Below are 13,686 nucleotides of genomic sequence, written 5' to 3'. Positions count from 1 at the left end.
GGGAGGTCTGTCCGGGGCGTCAGGGCGTTCCAGGTGCTTTGTTCGGTCCCGGCCACTACTTTAGCGCCAACAGGACGGTTATCGGTGGGCCCCATGCTTCGGCCCCATTACCCGGTCGTACCAGTGTGTCTCCCCCAACTCACCCACTTATAATCAACCTCTCTCAACAACGTCTTTTTCACTTGCAAAACTTGCCGGGCACTTGGGGGCACTTGGGGGCACTTGGGGTCACTTGGGGGCACTTGGTGCAGCTGGTGAGCCATGTGGATTCTGGCCCCCGCATCAGAATGACTCGGAAACGTAAAGCCCGGTTGTCTTGGGGCGGACAACAACAGCAACAAGATGAACAGGATAAGGCTATGTATGTCCTATGTGGGCTGAGATATTATAGTCCGTCCCGCGAAGCTGCCAGGGTAATACTACATGCCTCGCAGATAAAGACAAAAGGTACATAAGCTTCAACAGGCTTTCGCCGGTTGTCCCAAACTCCTTCTCCCGTACCAAGGCCACCATCCTGGCTCGCCATGCTGTGCACCCCTTTATGCAATCGCAACCGCAATCTCAAACCTCCGGCCCGCAATTACCTCAAGCAGGTGCTGGAGCCACCGGGCAATCGTGTGGCTATTCCTTGTTGCTGCTTCCGTCACGGGGCCCCTTCCTTCAGCGTATAGACACGGGGCCCCTGCTCGTCATACACAGCGTCAGCTCCGCGATCCCGACGGTCTACATCAGTCATCGTCGAAGATCTGGTACGTGTTCTGCAGTATTGTATCGACCACCTTGGACTGGAAGCCGGAGTCGCTGATAGCGCCGTGGGCGCTACCTCCCATCAGCGTGGGCCCGAAGACAATGGCCAGGTTCTGAGACGTCATTCGGTTTGTGGCAGAGTTATCCATGACCCGGTGGAGATGCAGCGCGACAGCGCGAAGCGTCGCGTAGTTGGGGTCTGGAAGGGAGTTGATGATGGCGTGGAGGGAGTCGCGCCGGACGATCTCATCATCGTGCTCTGAGGTTACCCAGTTAGCCCTGGCGAGCACAAGCAGAATACGGCTTGGGTTGACTTACTAGCTGCTTCGATAAACGCAGAATAGTGCTCCTTGGTGAGCAATGGGTCGGGCAGGTCCCGGAAGAACTGCTTCAGCAGTCCAGCCACACTGTTCACGTCGTGGAAGAAGTTCTCCGGGTTCCTGAAGTCAAGTTGTGGTGACGCCGTATCTGGGGGATCACTCGGGTTAGCGCCGCATGTCGGTACGCGACTATCACACTCTTAAGCTTACCCGTGTCAAACATGCTCTTCATCTTATTGACTTGTGGCAAAGACCCTGACAGTCGGTAGATTCCTTCAACGTTCAGACCGAAGAGATCAACAGCTTGGATGCACTGGTAGACGACCATGGGAACAGCCAGCCCATCTCGCTCATACAACCGTCCGAGGGAGACTCCAAAAACAGGCCGCGAGCCCACCGTCCTGGATGGTGATGAGCCTCGCCCTTGTCCTGGTCCCATCGGGCCTGGCGCGTGCTGTTGTGCAGGGCCACTGTCTGCAGGGAATGGTGGTGGCGGGTTCGAAAAAGGTGCTGGCTCCTGGAACGGCAGCGCCCCAAGTTGCGGTGGGCCCTGGGACGACACGCCGGGCTTCTCGTTGTATCGCGAATTCGAGCTGCCGGATAGGAGCATGCCCGGGCCGAACGAGTTTCGATTACTGTACTGCGGCTGAGAGGCCGTCGGTCCGGTTTGGTTCAGCATGCTTGCTGAACTAAAGCTGCGCTCATGCTGGTTGGAGGACGTGACCCCTGACGTCGGCACAGCTGGCATCGGTGGCATCCCACCCCGTGACCAATCCGGCTCCTGGCTGAGGGGTATCTGCTGCTGCTCTTGCGCCGGCTGTTTGACGGGTGATGTAGGTTGGAAAGAATCTTGCCGCGAGTGTCCGCTAGGCTGGGCGGTTCCCTGGCTGGGGGGCTGAGATCTCGCAGGCTGATAGGTTGGTGGGTGGGCTCCTGACATCGTAGGGCCGCCAGCCGGTCCTCCGAGGACCTTATAAGAGTCAATTGCTGCTCCAAGATGCGCCGTCGGGGCGGGGAAAGCTTACGGGATGCCGCTCATATTTGGGCTCACCCCGGCTGGGCGGGACCTTGCTGTGGTTCGCACACAAGTACTCACTCAAATCCCGCTGAGTGTCGACACTGTGAACGATCTCTCGCAGACTCATTGAGTCCGGCCGCGAGGACTTCCCGTTCTTCAGAGGACTGACGCTCAGGCCATTGCTTAGCAGGAGCTTTTCGTTGAAAGATGCTGAGCGATCCACCTATCAGTCGAGCTCACAGTGCGGTACGTGGCCGAGACTCACCAAACTTCTGCATCTGCAGGACCAGGCCGGAGTCGCATTCCCGTACGATGTCCTGCAATGCTTTGATAGCTTCCGGCCGTGTCGTCGTGATCAGCTGGTTGCGCTCCTGTTGATAGGCCTGGACCTTGTTCTTGTAGTCCTGGTCGGCGGCCTGGACCTTACGCAGCAGCTCCTCCTCATGCTGCGCTGCAGACTTGGGGCCCTTGAAGCCAAACATCTTGCCACCTTTTTGGCCATCCCCGGTCCTGACCCTGTCGTACTCTTCCGCCAGCGAATGGTACTTGGCCTGCGACTTCCGCATCTGTGCGTCGACATCGGCGGCGCGGTGCTCTGCGGCGAGCCCGTCCTGCTTCCAGCCTTTCCTTTGTTTGTCCGCAATAGCAGCGAGCTCGCTGAGATCTTCGGCCATCTGGATCAGCGACATGGCGTATTGCATCCCGTTCTCGGCGATTCTACTGTGTGTGCCCATCATGCCATCGAAGGCCTTGGCAAAGCTGCCTCCCAGGTGGTCGGACCTGCGCATGTTGTCGGATGTCGTCCTGGCCAGCCTCTTAAGTCCGTTTGCGTTGTCCTCCTCGATAGCGGCCCTCTTCTTGAGGAAATTGGCGAATTCCTGTGCAGAACGACATGATCGAGTAAGCCAGTGCAACTTTGTCACTCGGAACTGAGGGCGCCAACCTTTGCTGATGCGACGCTCTGCTTTAGCCTGTTAAGCATGGTAGCAACACCGATCTGTATGACCGCCGTCAGCCCTGGGCCAGACCCATTCCCATGTGCGCGGCAGAATTCACCTCTGATGAAAGCACATCCTGCACCATCCTCTCGTCTCCCGACGGTGCGTTCGGCGGGGGTGCGGTCGTCGCGGGAGCCGAGTCACCGGGTAAGGAGCCGGCACCATTAGAATGGTTTTCGCCATTCTCGGGGAGGGCAAAGCCGCCGCCTAGGGACATGGTGCTGTCTGCTCGTTCGCGGCCGATTTGTGGGAGAAAGTCGGAGGAAGCATTGGCGTCGGCCATGTTGGCGGATTTGGGGGGGGGGGGCGTCTAGGAGGTATAACTGCGGGCAGGCAGTTGCTCGACAGGTGATATTGGTTTGAGGATCGGTTAAGCCAAGTAGCAGCCCCTGGCCGAGTCTACACCTTGCAGGACTGCTTGTTCGGATCAATGAACTAATGGCGCACCAGGGTGAGACCCCGTAGATTCCAGATCGGGGCCGTGAGCTGTCGACCTCGACCACGGGCGCCCTGCTGGGAGTAGCGCAGTGGGTTCTGACACAGAGTCCGGACCAGCAAGAAATAAACAAATACAACAATGGGCAAGCTCGCTCCCTTGGCTGTGGCCGACCCGAGGCACGCGGGGATCGCTGTGGCTCGCTGTGGTTCGCTGTCGCTGTCGCTGGCAGGGCAGGGCAGGGCAGGGCAGGGCAGGGCGGGACGGGACAGGGCACTGTCAGGGCTGGGCAGGCTGGACAGGCTGGACAGGCTGGACAGGGCAGGACCAGCGACTGAGTTGAGGGCGGAGGGTGAGTGGGCAAGGGTTTAAAACGGCGGGTTTTAATGCGCTCGGGGCGGAATGGCTGCGACGGCCCACACAGGTCTGTGGGATGCGACGAGATGTCGCCAGGATGTTGCCGGTAGACGCAGAGGCTTCGTCTGATCGCCCCGGCCAATGGCGCCGAGGAGCAACGGTCGATCAGTGCTCGGATGACACTTTGGGCTGACCCGGGCAATTGGGCGTGATCTCCAGTCAGGACCGTGGCCGAGAGGGCAGGCGCTGGGGCTGGTGTGTTGTGTGCGCGCGCGCGTGTGTGTGCAGAGCGAGGGGACGGCACGTCGAGTGCGGTGTTGACGACAGAAACCACCAAGATGGGCGGGCAGCTTGGGAGGTTGATGGTGATATGCATGCGAGGCGTGGCACAAAGTGGCTCAGCAACTAGCGGCAGCGAACCGGAAGTGAATGGTTTCCCCAGGTGGAGCTTGTCCTGAACCTCCGCACAGTGTAGGCCCCAGTGAGCTTGTGAGCCAAACAACGGGGTGGGGGGGCAGGGGTTCGGGCGGGCTGGTTGGGCTGGTTGGCCGGCCTCACCTCTACACCCGCATCTCTTAGCACTGAACGCATTTCGGGAAACCACCTCAGGCTTCGACCAAGCAGCTTAGCTGGGGGCCAACACGAGGCGAAGCTCAGAGCTAAATCTGCTGCCACTCCAACGGCACTCCTGGTTGCTCATGCTCTCGTGCCAGCACCAGCACCAGCACCAGCACCTGCTTCAAGATCGGAACACACGAGTGTCACCAAGAGCCACCACCTTGGAGACGGGCACGCTTGCACCAGCCGCCCAGCCCGTCCCAGAACCCGCGCAACCGCGCCAGGCGAGCCCGCTCAACGTTTCGCCGGCCGTCGTCGCGAGCCCCTTGCTAGGTGGTGGATCGTCCCATGTTGGTGCGGTGACCATCCCCTCATCTGGTCAAACCACGGAACCACACACGAGCCGGCGCCGTCAACTTGGGCCCAGCACCGAGTTCCCGAAGCTTCAACGCTAGGCCGCCGTTTCAGCTTAGAACACGGTCCTTAATCACGGTGTCCCGTTTCGTCACGATATGGCTAGCTAGGCTTTAGTCTGGCTGTCGCTGCTAATTATCGGGCGGCACCTCTGCTGGCGAGATGCGCTGACGAGATGCGGTCGAGCCAACCGTACGGTTATGCTCTCGTCCACTGCGGGACAAGAGTGGGCAGGTCGAGATGGGATTCCTGTTGGGACGAAGGAGAGTCGTCCCCCGCTATAATCGTGTGCCCGGGGGATGCCATCTCCACGTGCCAAGTCCAGTCCACGTTGTGGGGAAGCATGGATTCAGGAACAAGGAAGAGCTTACGCGAGCTCAGAATGCCCCGTCTGCGTCCCGGTGCCACGCTCACAACTCATTAGGTGGGAGACAGAGTCACTGATGTAAATGTAACCATAGATGTGTGTGGGCCACGTTTGACGAAACTAATAGAATGTAAAATAGACCCCGGCGCCATACAGCCATGCCCGATAGGTGGCGATCTACCACGCACGCCTTTAAAAGTAAGCCAAGAGGAAAAGAGATGTACATACCCACATCCCTGAAGTGTGGACTTGATGCTGTCTTACTTATAAGTTAACCTACAGACTGAGCTAGGGTTTCTAACTTTGAGGGCGCAGGTGTGCCGCTGAAACTTTTGCCCCATGATCGGCGAATCGATAGCGGCACAATTCCTGTCTGATCTTCTGCCTACCAAGCCTTCGTGATGATGGTGGAATGCTGAGGTGCACCTGCAGCTTGTCCGCTCCCAGGAGCTACGACGCCGTCAGTGGGAACCTCATACGGCAGCTAAAACCACAAAGGGGCTGTCCGCGGCCCAATAGGTAAAAAAGATGTCGCAGTTTTATTTTATCTATCCCGAGCTCCGCCCTGTTCCTCTCCCATCTCTTCCAGCTTGTTCTCGGCAACCCTAGATGTAGCCCTTCAATACGGCGGCTTCGGCGTTCAATATGGAGGAGCCAGCAGCTCCGATGACGGCTACGGGGCTGCGTCAGCCTTGACCCTCTGATATGCGAGAGATGATAACACGGGCTGGCGTGAACTCACTGTTATGGCTTAATGCAGTAAATTTGAGATCGAATATCTCGCTCTCGTCCTCTCTCACGCGGCCCACACTGACAGTGTAGCCCCTGGAGAGCTCACGGTCGAGTCTCGGCTGCGGCCGGTCAGGCTGGTCGTCGCCAAACACCTTGATGCTCGGCTTCGGCGCCGAGGGGCATCCAAGCTTCTCAGCGTCGCTCACGTAGCCGCTGAGCGCCTCGCGGACCTCCTCGGCGCTGGGGGGCGGCCGCTTGGCGAAGCGAAGCGACACGCACGCGGTGTGGCCGTCCAGGACGGGCACTCGGTTGCACGTGGCGGAGACCTTGAGACCCTTGAGCTCCTCGAAGGCGGTCGCGTCGGCGTTGATGCCGCCTAGGATCTTCTGTGCCTCCGTCTCCAGCTTGTCCTCCTCCCCCGAGATGTAGGGCACCACGTTATCGATGACGTCCATGGAGCTCACGCCCGGGTAGCCGGCGCCGCTGACGGCCTGCATGGTGACGACAGAGACGGCCTCGATGGGGCCGAAGCGGGCCTGCATGGCGGCGAAGGGGATAACGAGGCCGATGACGGCGCAGTTGCTGTTGCAGACCAGGAAGCCCTTGTCGAGGTTGTGCTGCTTGCGCTGGTGGGGGATCAGGGAAAGGTGCGACAGGTTGACTGTGGGAACCACGAGGGGCACCAGAGGATCGCGGCGGTAGTTCTTTGCGTTGGAGAAGACAGCGAGGTTGGCCTTGAGGAAGTCCATCTCTGTTGTCCGGATGTGCCCGGCCTAGTCAGCGTGTGCTTCGGGCGCAACGCACGAATTCCGAGACGGGGGGGGGGGGGAGACGAGGGAGCTCTGCATACCAACTTCCCCTGCAATGCTCGAGTCCAGGCCGCTGAAGACGATATCACAGTCCTGGAACTCGCTCGACTTGCACTCCTTGACGATCAGGTCGCCCACCTCCCCCATCGGGGTGGACTGCTTCCACCTGACCGCATCGCGGTACTTCTTGCCTGCGGACTGCGGGGACGCGCCGACGGCGACAAGCTTAAGGAAGGGGTGATTTTGGAGGAGGAGGATGAATCGCTGGCCAACCGAGCCAGTTGCACCCAGGACACCTGTTTTCAGCAGCGCATCAGCTGAACATTGTCCACCAGCAACCGAGACGGGGTGACGTTATGACGGTGGGGAGGGACGAACCGCACTTCTTTTCCGGGAATTGTGTCGCCATGGTCAATCGAGGTCCTTCGATTCGCCAAAGATTCTGCAGCTTAGAGGGCAAAGGCGTCTCGACCGGGCAATTGGCTTGTGGCGGGAAGGTTGTGAAGGGGCAGACATTCGAAAACAGTCATGGACCAGTCATACCATCAAAATAAAAAGAACCCCGCTATCGGAGTGGCCATCACACAGCAGGGCATCTTGAAGCTGCAGGCCGCCGCCCATGCTTCCAGGGATCTAGCCCTGTCATTCTTGGCGTGGCTCTAATTCGACGTCAGCGCGTCGGCCAACCAAATTGACACTGGATGGTCGGTCCGGTGGCATGGGCCAAACTCTACGGAGTACACGATTACACCTTTTAAATCATGAAATCGGCCAGACCAACCACAGGCCCACCAAGTTGAGCTTGGGCAGGCCCGGACTTTTCCTCTGCGCCTCTTATAAGATCCACCAACAGAACCTCGTAATCAATTTTCTTCGAATAAGCCTGTTAGTATTGTATCTTCCCCAGAAGCATCTCCTTGATCTTTCGGAGACGTCCGTAAATGTTGTGGTGCTGAGGAAATGCCCTCCTGGTCTCCTTCACAACCCGTGCATACGAGCCACGGCCCGGCTTTCGACACATCATGTTTCTCTGCGCTCGCCAACACCTAGACATTTGAAAAAGAGATGCTTTGGCCATCGTTGATACCACCAGATCCATAAGACCGCCCTGTGACCTAATATTACGACTTGTTGTCTGGGTTGTAAGGCAGCGCTGACTGGATACGGCATGGCCTCGGTCCACTGCTTCGAATGCTCCTCTGGGGAGTGGGTAAGCCTTGGAATCTCAGCTGTCTCGATGAATTTCCACAATCTTTATATACGTCACTTTTTATCCGAATTTCAACAAAGCGCCAGTGGTTTAGCGGTAAAATCCATCGTTGCCATCGATGGGCCCCCGGTTCGACTCCGGGCTGGCGCAGGTTTTTTGGCTATTCATGTTTTGATCAAGCACCGCAGCATCCCCCCTTTTTAGATGGGAAAATACGAATAGTTAGTGTGTTGTTGGAACTTACTATAGGCAATCCAGATGTTTGTTCTTAGTTCATGACACAAAATGTAAACAGTGTTGGACTCCTAGCCTAGGAGCCAAGTGTTGAGATAGTGCAATTCGCTAGTGAGAACCAATTGTCCATGATTGCTTCCACAATTGTCGCTGGCGCGCGCACATGGGCGAAAACAACTGCAATAAATAATCGCTCGTTTATTGTCAGCAATGGCCTGTAACCATACTTGTCACGTTGCCCTTCCTTCCTCACCAAAGACATGGTTTGATGATCACTACACATGTCATCGGTGCCCGATATTGGATTTCCAACCCATGCAACAAGGTCAATCCCGATTCAAGGCAGAGCCGAACACAGCAGATGGCGCCTCAGAGGATAAACAGCAGAAGATGAGATTGCAGACGCCTGGAGAAGACCTCAGCGTTGCGAAACCCTTGGTTAGCATTGCACAATGTCTCAAGCATCCCGGTAAACACAACGCAGGTCCCGGTAAAGGTGTGGTATATCAAGAAACAAAGCTTCAATGCTAAAAAGGACCGTGAATAGAGAAGAAGAAAAGATCAAGGTAAGCCCTATGCTCCGTCACCAATCTGGCCCACTGCAAGACGCATTAACCCACACGCCTCATCATCACATGTCCCCAACCAGATTTCCTGTGCTGTCTTCATTTCCATCATCGTCCGCAAGCTTGAAGAGGGCCTGATGCTCGGCCCAGCCTCTAGGAGGGCGTTTCCGCAGCTTTCTCGTGGGCCGGCGAGATTGTTGATGTTGACGGTCGTTCGAGGAGGGGAGGGGAGGGGAGTAATTGCTGTTGTAATTGGCGGTGGTATTGACGGAAGATGAAGATGAGGAGGACCCTGCAGTCAAGCGAGCGAACATTTTCGGAAGTCACCACGCGTTGCGATCCCAGTTTGGATCTGTAGGCCGTCATGTCAGCCACTGTCACATCCATGCCCCCCAAAACCCCCAATGGCGCACAGCTTACCCTGCACAAATGCCGCGAGGACCTTGCTCCCGGTCTGTAGTAGCGGGTGGCCGACGACGATTTTGAGGAACTTCTCCAAGCCCGCCCTCCGGCCCTCGATCACGTCGTCGCTGAACCGGTTCGTGAACACCTTTCCGGGCAGTGGCGGTATGGTGACGCGAGCGCTCTCACGCTCCAGAATGTCACGGAAGTACTCGAAGTCGGAGTACCGGCGGCGCACAGTACTCTGCCGCAGCTTGAAGGCGGGGATGTTTGTCCGGCAAACGATCTCGTAGTCGGTGTACATGGAGCGGCCGATGCCGTGCGTCCGGGGGTTGCGAACCTGGTTTTGCGACGGGCATGGTCAGCAGCTGGCTTGGGCCTCCCAGGTGTGTGGTCGCCCGCCTGTGGTCGGTCGGGCAGACTACGGAAGGGGTGGGGGGCGGCACACCTCGATCTCGAGAAAGTTCTCGGGCGGGCCGTAGATCTCGTCGAAGGACTGCTGGCGCGTATCCGGGAGACTGGACATGGACTGCATCACGGGTTTCGCGAAGCGGGAGACAGGCCCCTTGGGGGCTGCTGCTGGGCCAGGAGAGGTGGGAGAGATGGGCGGCGCCTGGGTCGCCGGTGCCGCAGCGCCATCGGCGCGCGGGGCGTCGTCGCCGTTCGAAGCCGTTTTGACGGTATTGCAAGGGTCCTCTAGGTGTTTCTGTATCTTGCGGCCCGCCGTCTGCTCGCCTGGATGACGCCGGGGTGGCTTGTTCTGTCGCGGTGTGGGTGATGAGTGCGAGAGGCCGTGGCTGGGGTGAACGTGACAGCAGCAGCAGCAGCAGCCGCAGCGAGCTACAAGGCCAAGGTGGGGATGCACTTGTCAATCAATTGGAAGGTGCTCGTATAAGCGCGGGGCAGGCCTGGAATCTCTCTCTGGTCTGCAATGCTTGGCGCCGCTACATCATCTGCATCTGCTGCGTCAATCGCTTCGCATCGCCCTTAAAAAGAATGCGCACGTGCCGCGTCGCTTTTGACATGGCGAGTTTATCAAGTTTCAAGGTGTCTATCTTGGAGTCTGCAGCTGATATGTGTTTGTTTGGCCGCTGCCAGGTGCTACTGCTTCCCGGAAGAGATGCAGAGCGAGCGAGTGATACATCTACAGTGCATGCCTACCTAGGCAGGCTACATACCTAGGTACTTGGGTAGCTTGCTGTTCCCTTGCCATTGTCTGATTCCTAGAAGGGAGGCCAGAGAGCCGTCATGATTTGCTGCTATTCTCCCGACACAAATCTCACGGCATGACGAGGGCATTGGTGCATCAACAACCTGCTCCATTTGGTTGGTATAAGCCTTGACAACAAACACACAATTCGCAAATCATCATGTCTCACCTAGCAATCCTGACGCCTATTCCGCTCCCCCCAGACCATTGCCACGGCCAAACCTGCGGCTGCCCGATTCCGGGTGCCCTCGATATAGTGACACGGTGGTTGGTGTGGTGTTTCTGTATGAAGCCAAATAGTATCTTCATCTGTCAGGCCGGTCGCCTTGCCTCGCCTTGCCTTGAGTCATCTCTTCTCTCCGGCAAACTTTTCGTGGATGGCGCGGATTTGCTCCTCCACGTTGACTGATTGCAGGTGGTTCATATGTGCCTGGCTCTTCCCATCAGGGTTGCCATCGAAAGCGTTGACCGCAACCTTCTTCCGTCGCGCTGCCTCTTCCTCGGAGACTGGCAGCCCAGTAACCCCATCAAAGACGTCACTGCGTTGACTTGCAAGCCTCTTGAGGTTGTTGGCCACGTCCACCGTGGAAAGGTTAGTTGTTGCATACCGCGAGTCCGCCTTGGCTTTCTGCTCCTTCCATCGCGGGTCAAGGAGTTCGATGCGCATGTGCTCCTGCAGCTCGTTGAGTGGTATCTGCTGTTTGCAGTTCGGGCAGATTGCCATCTGCGCGCCGACCTTGTTTGTGTTGCGTGCGGCCGCCCTGGGCACGGGGGTCTCTCTGATCTTGACCTGGGCAGGGCCTCCTCTGGCATCCGCTTGAGCCTGTTGCATACGGGCGCGTGCTTGCTCACGCTCCTGGATCCTCTGGTTCTCTTCTTCTTCCTGCGCCGATCTGCCACGCGCCGCCAGAGGCGCGGCCGCGTGCGATGACGGGTGCATAGGAGATTGGAATTGCGAGGGTGTTGCTTGCGCAGCGGGAGACGGGTGGACGGGCAGTGTTTGCTGGGCCGCGGGGATGAATGTATTGTCGTCGAAGGGGAAAGCCTCCTCGAGGCGGAGGTTGGAGCTGATGGCGACATTGTTCTTCTCCTCCAAAGAAGCATACTGCAGGTCGTTTAGGGACGTAGGCGGAGGGAGGTTGGCCTGGTCATCGGACTCGGTGAAGACAATGGTCTCGACAACCACAAAGTCATTCCAGTCGATTCGGGCGAATTCGAGCTTCTCCTCCTCCTCCTGCTCCTCCTTCCTTATCCTCTCGGCCTCCTGATGCTTTGCCCACTCTGCCCTCTGCCGGGCCCTCGCAAGCACGTGGTACTTGTCGTCGACAGTCCGCTGCAGCTCCTCCACGCGCTCCTGCTGAGCCTTGGTTCCCTCGCCTGTGCCACCGCCCTCCCGGAGCAATATCGAGTACTGGTCGATCATGTGTTGAAAGTAGTTGTGGAATGTGTGATTCTGGATCAGGAATTGGAACTGAGGGTTGCCGCCTTCGCGCTGTGCCAGGGTCGTCATGAACTGGCGCCCATTCCTCGCGACGAAAAGCGCGGTCAGCCGAAGGATTTCCAAGTCCTTCTGGTTGATGCGCGGCATGCGTGCAGAGAACTGGAAGTCGGGCGGTTTCGGTGGCCCCTTGGGCTCCTCCTTGGCAGGCGTCGCGAAATCCTCGCCAACGCGACCGGCGGCGTGGGCTGTGACATTGCCAGACTTGTACTGTTCCTTTCGCCACTCGTACCAGGCGTTATAGGGATCGGCTTGGCCATTCAAGAAGCTAAATTTGGGGTTGGCTCCATGGCTCTCGCGGATTCGTTCCTCGAAACTTACTCCACGTCGGGCTACGAAGCCAGCAGTCTTCTCGATGGCTTCTCGAATCTCGCCTGGTGGAGGTACGACGATGCCTGGTGGAGGCTTGAGCTTGTCGAGCTCGGCGGCCGCAGCAGCAACAGCAGCATCGCCGTTAGAGGTGGCCATGGTCGATGAACGTACGCGATGGCCCGCTGCGGTGTGGTGCGGTGCGGTGCAGAGGTTTGGTCAATGGACGGATTGGGGAGGTTGGTGGTTTCGAGGCAGACAGACGGGTTGGGACGTGACACCCAGTGCTCGGCCAAAAAAGTTAGCGCAGCAGGCGGCAGATGGGGCTGGTGTAAACTTTGGTGTGACCAGAAAGGGAACCGGGGGTAGTTCTTAATCACACCACCCTGGAGTATGCAGCTGTGCTCCGACGGACAGGGGCCCTGAGGGTTGGTATGTGCAACAATTATTAAAAACTTATAAAGAGGTTGGATGCTGGGGCCGAAAGGGCCATTCATCTGCGCATCATCAGACAGCTCTCAACGGGCTTTGCAGTGAGCCAGCCAGAAGTATTTGAGAAATCTGTCAAGTATTCGAATTGGTACAAGTATTTATTCGCGGAGTAGATACAACAACACGAATGACATCAGGCCACCCTCCTGCCCAATAGACGAGACAGACAAGACATTACACAGAGTTGCACAGTAAATGTGGTGAGTGGTGAATACAAGATTGCCTCTTGACTTTTTATTCGCGTAGGGTGTTGGCTGGCCGTCCTCTGTCACAGGTTCCAACGTATCAACATCGGACCAATTTCCCAGGAAACAGTCGAGGTATGACAAGGTGAAGGACGCCCTGGAGTGTACAGAGTACGCTGTTCACAAAGCGGAATGGAGATGGTCCCAATTTTCAACTCCCAATACACAGTAGTCCAGCCACGCGCCGTCAATTCAATTTTAGTACGACAGACGCTTGGTACCAGAGACCGCCCGTGCCATGTCTAATTTGATACTACACGACAAGCCTGTAGGGTGTCGAGTTGTAGGCGACAAGGGGGCAGCTTGGAATAGCCCCTTCTGGATTTCGAAACGGGACAGTACTTAAGTAGGTACCTATAGGTAGCTTGCGCCTAATTGCCACACAGATTACCCGCAATGGGACCCACGGTTGTCGTGTCCACAGCAGCTCTCCTAGCTGTGGTCCCACAGCTAATATGGCCACGCCATGCCAACGCTAGTGTGGTGCTCGCATTGGCAGATGTGGTGACAGTCAGAGGGTGGTTTGTGTGTTTGCCCAATGTGATGTGGAGGAGAGGTCGGATCGCAAAGACCAGATGAAGCTTCCCAAAAGCCAACTGTGTTTCTAGAAGAATTGACAAATTGACTGCGAAGGAAACGGGCCAGGGCCAAGGGATGGAGTGTATCGGAAGATCGTCGAGAAGCATGTGTCAACTGGATCTCCCTTGGCTGAGCCCACCCACCCCTTGCGGCCTAGGGCGGAGAGCTGGGACTAAGGGACCCCT

The 13,686-nt window shown here is 57.5% G+C and overlaps 4 protein-coding genes across 4 annotated transcripts; all 4 read right to left on the bottom strand.

The window, feature by feature from the left end:
• Nucleotides 1–335: 335 nt before the first annotated feature.
• KVR01_003230 (uncharacterized protein) lies at nucleotides 336–4,270 on the bottom strand. Its single transcript, XM_044791281.1, has 7 exons — nucleotides 3,142–4,270; nucleotides 3,029–3,082; nucleotides 2,351–2,963; nucleotides 2,093–2,295; nucleotides 1,278–2,037; nucleotides 1,066–1,215; nucleotides 336–1,006 (listed from the first exon to the last, which is right to left on the bottom strand). Exons 1-7 carry the CDS (start codon nucleotides 3,364–3,366, stop codon nucleotides 729–731), a joined length of 2,283 nt encoding a protein of 760 aa, XP_044648245.1. The 5' UTR covers nucleotides 3,367–4,270; the 3' UTR covers nucleotides 336–728.
• Nucleotides 4,271–4,396: 126 nt separating this feature from the next.
• KVR01_003254 (aspartate-semialdehyde dehydrogenase) lies at nucleotides 4,397–7,505 on the bottom strand. Its single transcript, XM_044791139.1, has 4 exons — nucleotides 7,135–7,505; nucleotides 6,798–7,052; nucleotides 5,958–6,698; nucleotides 4,397–5,888 (listed from the first exon to the last, which is right to left on the bottom strand). Exons 1-4 carry the CDS (start codon nucleotides 7,163–7,165, stop codon nucleotides 5,821–5,823), a joined length of 1,095 nt encoding a protein of 364 aa, XP_044648269.1. The 5' UTR covers nucleotides 7,166–7,505; the 3' UTR covers nucleotides 4,397–5,820.
• A 1,584-nt stretch (nucleotides 7,506–9,089) lies between these two features.
• Nucleotides 9,090–10,687, bottom strand: KVR01_002828 (uncharacterized protein; the record flags this gene model as incomplete). Its single annotated transcript, XM_044783432.1, has 4 exons — nucleotides 9,090–9,118; nucleotides 9,187–9,508; nucleotides 9,617–9,898; nucleotides 10,562–10,687. The coding sequence occupies 4 exons, from the start codon at nucleotides 10,685–10,687 to the stop codon at nucleotides 9,090–9,092; spliced, it is 759 nt and encodes a 252-aa protein (XP_044647843.1).
• A 37-nt stretch (nucleotides 10,688–10,724) lies between these two features.
• KVR01_003764 (uncharacterized protein) lies at nucleotides 10,725–12,344 on the bottom strand (the record flags this gene model as incomplete). The annotated part of the gene is made up of 1 exon (XM_044783330.1): nucleotides 10,725–12,344. The coding sequence occupies one exon, from the start codon at nucleotides 12,342–12,344 to the stop codon at nucleotides 10,725–10,727; it is 1,620 nt and encodes a 539-aa protein (XP_044648779.1).
• Between the last annotated feature and the right edge of the window lie 1,342 nt (nucleotides 12,345–13,686).

This window comes from Diaporthe batatas (assembly GCF_019321695.1).
Source record: "Diaporthe batatas strain CRI 302-4 chromosome Unknown Contig00003, whole genome shotgun sequence".
Lineage (NCBI taxonomy): Eukaryota > Fungi > Ascomycota > Sordariomycetes > Diaporthales > Diaporthaceae > Diaporthe > Diaporthe batatas.
The sequence above is the reverse complement of the archived record's forward strand: the minus strand, read 5'-3'. Positions and strand labels throughout refer to the sequence as shown.

Bases quoted from the DNA above. Each gene is read 5' to 3' on its own strand.
- KVR01_003230 (XM_044791281.1), bottom strand. From the start codon at position 3,366: ATGGCCGACGCCAATGCTTCCTCCGACTTTCTCCCACAAATCGGCCGC. The intron at 2,038-2,092 runs GTAAGCTTTCCC...GACTCTTATAAG, and splicing joins CCAAATATGAGCGGCATCCC to GTCCTCGGAGGACCGGCTGG. The intron at 1,216-1,277 runs GTAAGCTTAAGA...GTGATCCCCCAG, and splicing joins GAAGAGCATGTTTGACACGG to ATACGGCGTCACCACAACTT.
- KVR01_003254 (XM_044791139.1), bottom strand. From the start codon at position 7,165: ATGGCGACACAATTCCCGGAAAAGAAGTGCG. The intron at 6,699-6,797 runs GTATGCAGAGCT...TCCGGACAACAG, and splicing joins GAGCATTGCAGGGGAAGTTG to AGATGGACTTCCTCAAGGCC. The intron at 5,889-5,957 runs GTGAGTTCACGC...GCAGCCCCGTAG, and splicing joins TACTGCATTAAGCCATAACA to CCGTCATCGGAGCTGCTGGC.